This window comes from Cibotium barometz, chromosome 17 (genome assembly GCF_041138505.1).
Source record: "Cibotium barometz isolate CiBa-2024 chromosome 17, ASM4113850v1, whole genome shotgun sequence".
Classification (NCBI taxonomy): Eukaryota; Viridiplantae; Streptophyta; class Polypodiopsida; order Cyatheales; family Cibotiaceae; genus Cibotium; species Cibotium barometz.
Window position 1 is genome coordinate 40,787,802 of NC_141062.1, and position 3,710 is coordinate 40,791,511.

General features: G+C 44.9%; 1 protein-coding gene across 1 annotated transcript; it reads right to left on the reverse strand.

The window, feature by feature from the left end:
- Positions 1-341: 341 nt before the first annotated feature.
- LOC147629995 (protein MET1, chloroplastic-like) lies at positions 342-3,236 on the reverse strand. The gene is made up of 7 exons (XM_086811568.1): positions 2,657-3,236; positions 2,208-2,314; positions 1,709-1,797; positions 1,486-1,562; positions 1,249-1,369; positions 710-769; positions 342-593 (listed from the first exon to the last, which is right to left on the reverse strand). Exons 1-7 carry the CDS (start codon positions 3,076-3,078, stop codon positions 450-452), a joined length of 1,020 nt encoding a protein of 339 aa, XP_086667694.1. The 5' UTR covers positions 3,079-3,236; the 3' UTR covers positions 342-449.
- Between the last annotated feature and the right edge of the window lie 474 nt (positions 3,237-3,710).

Below are 3,710 nucleotides of genomic sequence, written 5' to 3' on the forward strand. Positions count from 1 at the left end.
TTTTGTTTCTTATAGATATCAAGGGAAGGATGTGTAAACACACTGATACTCAAAATACTCGACATGGACCCTGTACATCAACGTGCCATGTTTTCCAAAGACAATCATCAAGCTTCATGTCTCAAACTAGCATTCGGTGTTCAAACCTAGGCACTTGTAACCATGTCATGGTTACTCACACATCTGTGCATCTTTTCTGCACAGCTTCCATAGAGAGAGAGAGAGAGAGAGAGAGAGAGAGAGTTGGAAGCCACTATGCATACTGACAGATTGATGCACTTGCAATTCAGTTTCCGAACTATGGGCCCATGGGTAAAAAAAGGCGAGATAATTAGGACTTATTCTAAATCTTTATGAGTTACAAATTGAATGCGCATAAGTGTACAAAAATTGAATGAAACAAGGGGGTGGCACAACTATGGTTGATGTACACATGCCATTTTTCACATTCACTTCTTACCAAAAAGACCAAATACACTTTTCAAGGCATTGACAGCATTCTCATTGATGAAGGGCTCATCAAACCTATCAATAAGTGGCTTAAACCTGGGGGAAGCCCTCAGATTGGCAAGGTCTGGGTCAGATCTAATAGTCTGGACAAAAAAAAAACAGGTTCACACATGTAAGCACATATCCTGGAACCTGATGAAAACTTCAAACTGAAGTTAAAGTAGCATGATAAATTGGTAGGGTGCATTCATTAACATACTTTATAATCTTCAAAACCGGCTTCCAATGCTGCTTCAAGAGCTGACAACCCACCCTCAACCTGAACACACAAGCCAAAGCCCCTTCATATTAACAAATACACCAATAGAATGCTTAAACAAGCCTTCCTTCATTACTATGTATACAATGTGTACTTTGTATGCACATCTAAACATTTGTGCACGTGCATCACGTGCCTGGGTAGGTGTATGCAAGTGAGTGCACAGACCAATAGCATGCTTAAGTGGGTGTAGGTGAGAGACTGCAAAGGTGCACAAGTGTGCACATACCAATTGCGTGCTTAAGTGGGGGATAGGCGAGTGAGCGCAAAGGTGCACGTGCTCACATGAGTGCCTGTGGGTGCATGCACAAGTGTAACTAAGTGAGTTTATGTGAGTGTATGGGTGAACAAGAATGTGAGCATGCGTGTGTGCCCATGCCTGTGCCTCCATGTGACCTTGCAACATGTGTATGACATGTATGTGCAATCTGTTCGAAGAGACTGAGGCTCTAATCTGACACACAGTAAAATGCAGGTACCTCATTGAGTTTGGAGTAACAGCAAGCAACATTATAGTTTGCAACAGCTTCCTCCTTGAATTCAGGCTTTGCACCTAGAACTGAATCGAACTTTTCCAGAGCCTCCTTGTATTGTCCAGCCCTGTCAGTCCGAATATTGACCACAAAAATCACGAATCATGATGTGTCAATAACACAAAAATGCAGCCAATGGCAATCTGTAGCAGGAGTTCATAAGCCCAAATAAATAAGTAATACTTGTACAGCTTTAGCCCCGCCTCTAAATCCTCTTCCCTTTGCTGTTTTAGCTCCATCTTGCGCAGATAATTCTTGATCTGATAGAATCAAAAGTCGTTATTCAAAGTAACACCTTAGCTCATAGATTAATTTGAGTGGAATTCAAGCAATTTTGTTTCAACAGAAATGAAGCCTTAATTCTTATCAATGCCAACCCTCAGCGGACTTGCTTTAAAAAGAATACCTGTATTTCCCTGACAGCTTCACCAATGACACCAGCATTTCTTTCTGCGGCTACTAGATCTCGAGGCACTGCAGCATCTTCGCGTTCCCCTACAGGTAAGCATTCCATATGTCAATCAGGCTGTGAAAGTAACCACATTATACATAAATCGGGTACTACATCGACATTCTAATGGTCTTGGGGAGACCATTTGCCCCTGGAAAATGAGGGAGCCCCCGCAAGGACCCACCCATTGTCCGGCTGGGGGAATCCTCAACCCGCGACCATTCTCCTTCCTCGTGGTCTTGGAGAGGGCTCTTTATGACACTGATGTCATGGTTACAGAATGTTCCCATGTCAGGACATTCAGAAAAGTCTGAAATTACTGAGCTGTCAGATTTGGCACACAATTCAAAGAGGAAGCGGTGCTGATTTCATGTTGATATTTATGTTCTACTGATCCAAGACCATGATTTGAATAGGAGGCAGCAAAAGAAATAGAACAGGCAGAAGTAGCAACCAAAGCGCCTCTCCATTTTCATTGCCAATGTGCCGACCCGTTGTCGGATTGTGTACATTGTCTGGCCATATGCAGCTGCTGGCCACATTTCATTTCCAAATACAGCACTGCAAGGATGTGGAAATGGAACATGTAGAATCAGTTTATACTGTCAGACCGTTAAAAAGGACGAATGAAGGAAGCCAACGTAAAATAGACAGAGGAACAAGACACACAAAAAAAAGACAAGAACCCTGACAAGGGATGTGTTGATATGAAGGCGCTCCATGTGCACATGATGCAGACATGTCCCAGACGAAACCCTACTTGTTGCAATGGAGAAATCACAGTCATATCCCCCCATCGGTCAATCAAAGAGAATTCACAAAGGGCATGATGGCATCACCACCAGGCCACATCCTCAGATAGGGCAATCAGAGAGAAATCACAAAAGAAGATGATGGCATTACCTGGTGGCAATAACCCTATCGCCGGGGGTAAACTGCTTGGTTTTGTCAGCACTGCCACCAGGGGCGATGGCATCAATGTAGACACCCCCGTCGGTGCCCTTGTAGAACTTGAGGCCAATGGGTTTCTCGAGCTCGACCTCGTACTCTTCATACTTGCCAGGAGCAGCAGAGTTGTTGCTGCTGCTACTACTAGTAGCAGAGATGGCCCTCACTTTGGTAATGGTGATATACTGGGTAGGGGCGGCGGCAGCAGCACTGCTTTGCAGCAATGAGTTTGTGCCTGTAAAGAAGGTGGAGTTGAGTTGCCTTGAGAAAGAGCAATTGGCGATGGCTGCGGCACTGTCTTTGGCTGGGATGGCCAGCTCGCAATGGAGCGACGCTACGGAGGAGTTGAAGGGAGAAACCCTCATTGAGCCAGACATGGCTCTCGCTCTCTCTCTCTCTCTCTCACACACACACACACACACACACACACACAAAACCCAACCCAACTCTCTCTCGCGCGCCACACACGAACCAAACGCAGCTGCCCACTCCTGGCCACTACCCCTCTTCGTCCATTTCGACCGCAAAAAGACCCCTGAGGAGGGCTCCCCTCTCTGACCCCCATTTTCGAGCCTTCCCAAACCTCCACGTCAGCCTCACCACGCTTTCAATCCTCGACCCCTTTGCTTTCCACCTCTCATTTCTACCCTTTTTCGTTCCAGAAAAGTTTAAATCAGGCGAGGCAAAACAATAGAAATATGCTCTTTTTTTAAAAAAAGTTTATGTAATGGAATTTCTTAAGGTTAGAGTTGGTAGAAAATATTTTATCGTTGTTTTTTTTGCAATTTTTCATTAGACCTCTCTCGTCGCCTACCCTCACTCTCTCCTCTATCGAGAGAGAGAGAGAGAGAGAGAGAGAGAGAGAGAGAGAGTTGTATATTCTGCCTCCCTCTGCTATACGTTAGATAGAACACTTCCAATGCATATCACACTCTATAGCACAAAGACTAAAAACTTCCAGCACCTACAGAGAGAGAGAGAGAGAGAGAGAGAGAGAGAGAGAGCTGTA

Coding starts and splice junctions, on each gene's coding strand:
- LOC147629995 (XM_086811568.1), bottom strand. CDS start 3,078: ATGTCTGGCTCAATGAGGGTTTCTCCCTTCAACTCCTCCGTAGCGTCG. Junction 1,798..2,207: donor GAAAATGGAGAGGCGCTTTG/GTTGCTACTTCT, acceptor GCTTACCTGTAG/GGGAACGCGAAGATGCTGCA. Junction 770..1,248: donor GTTACTCCAAACTCAATGAG/GTACCTGCATTT, acceptor TTGTGTGTTCAG/GTTGAGGGTGGGTTGTCAGC.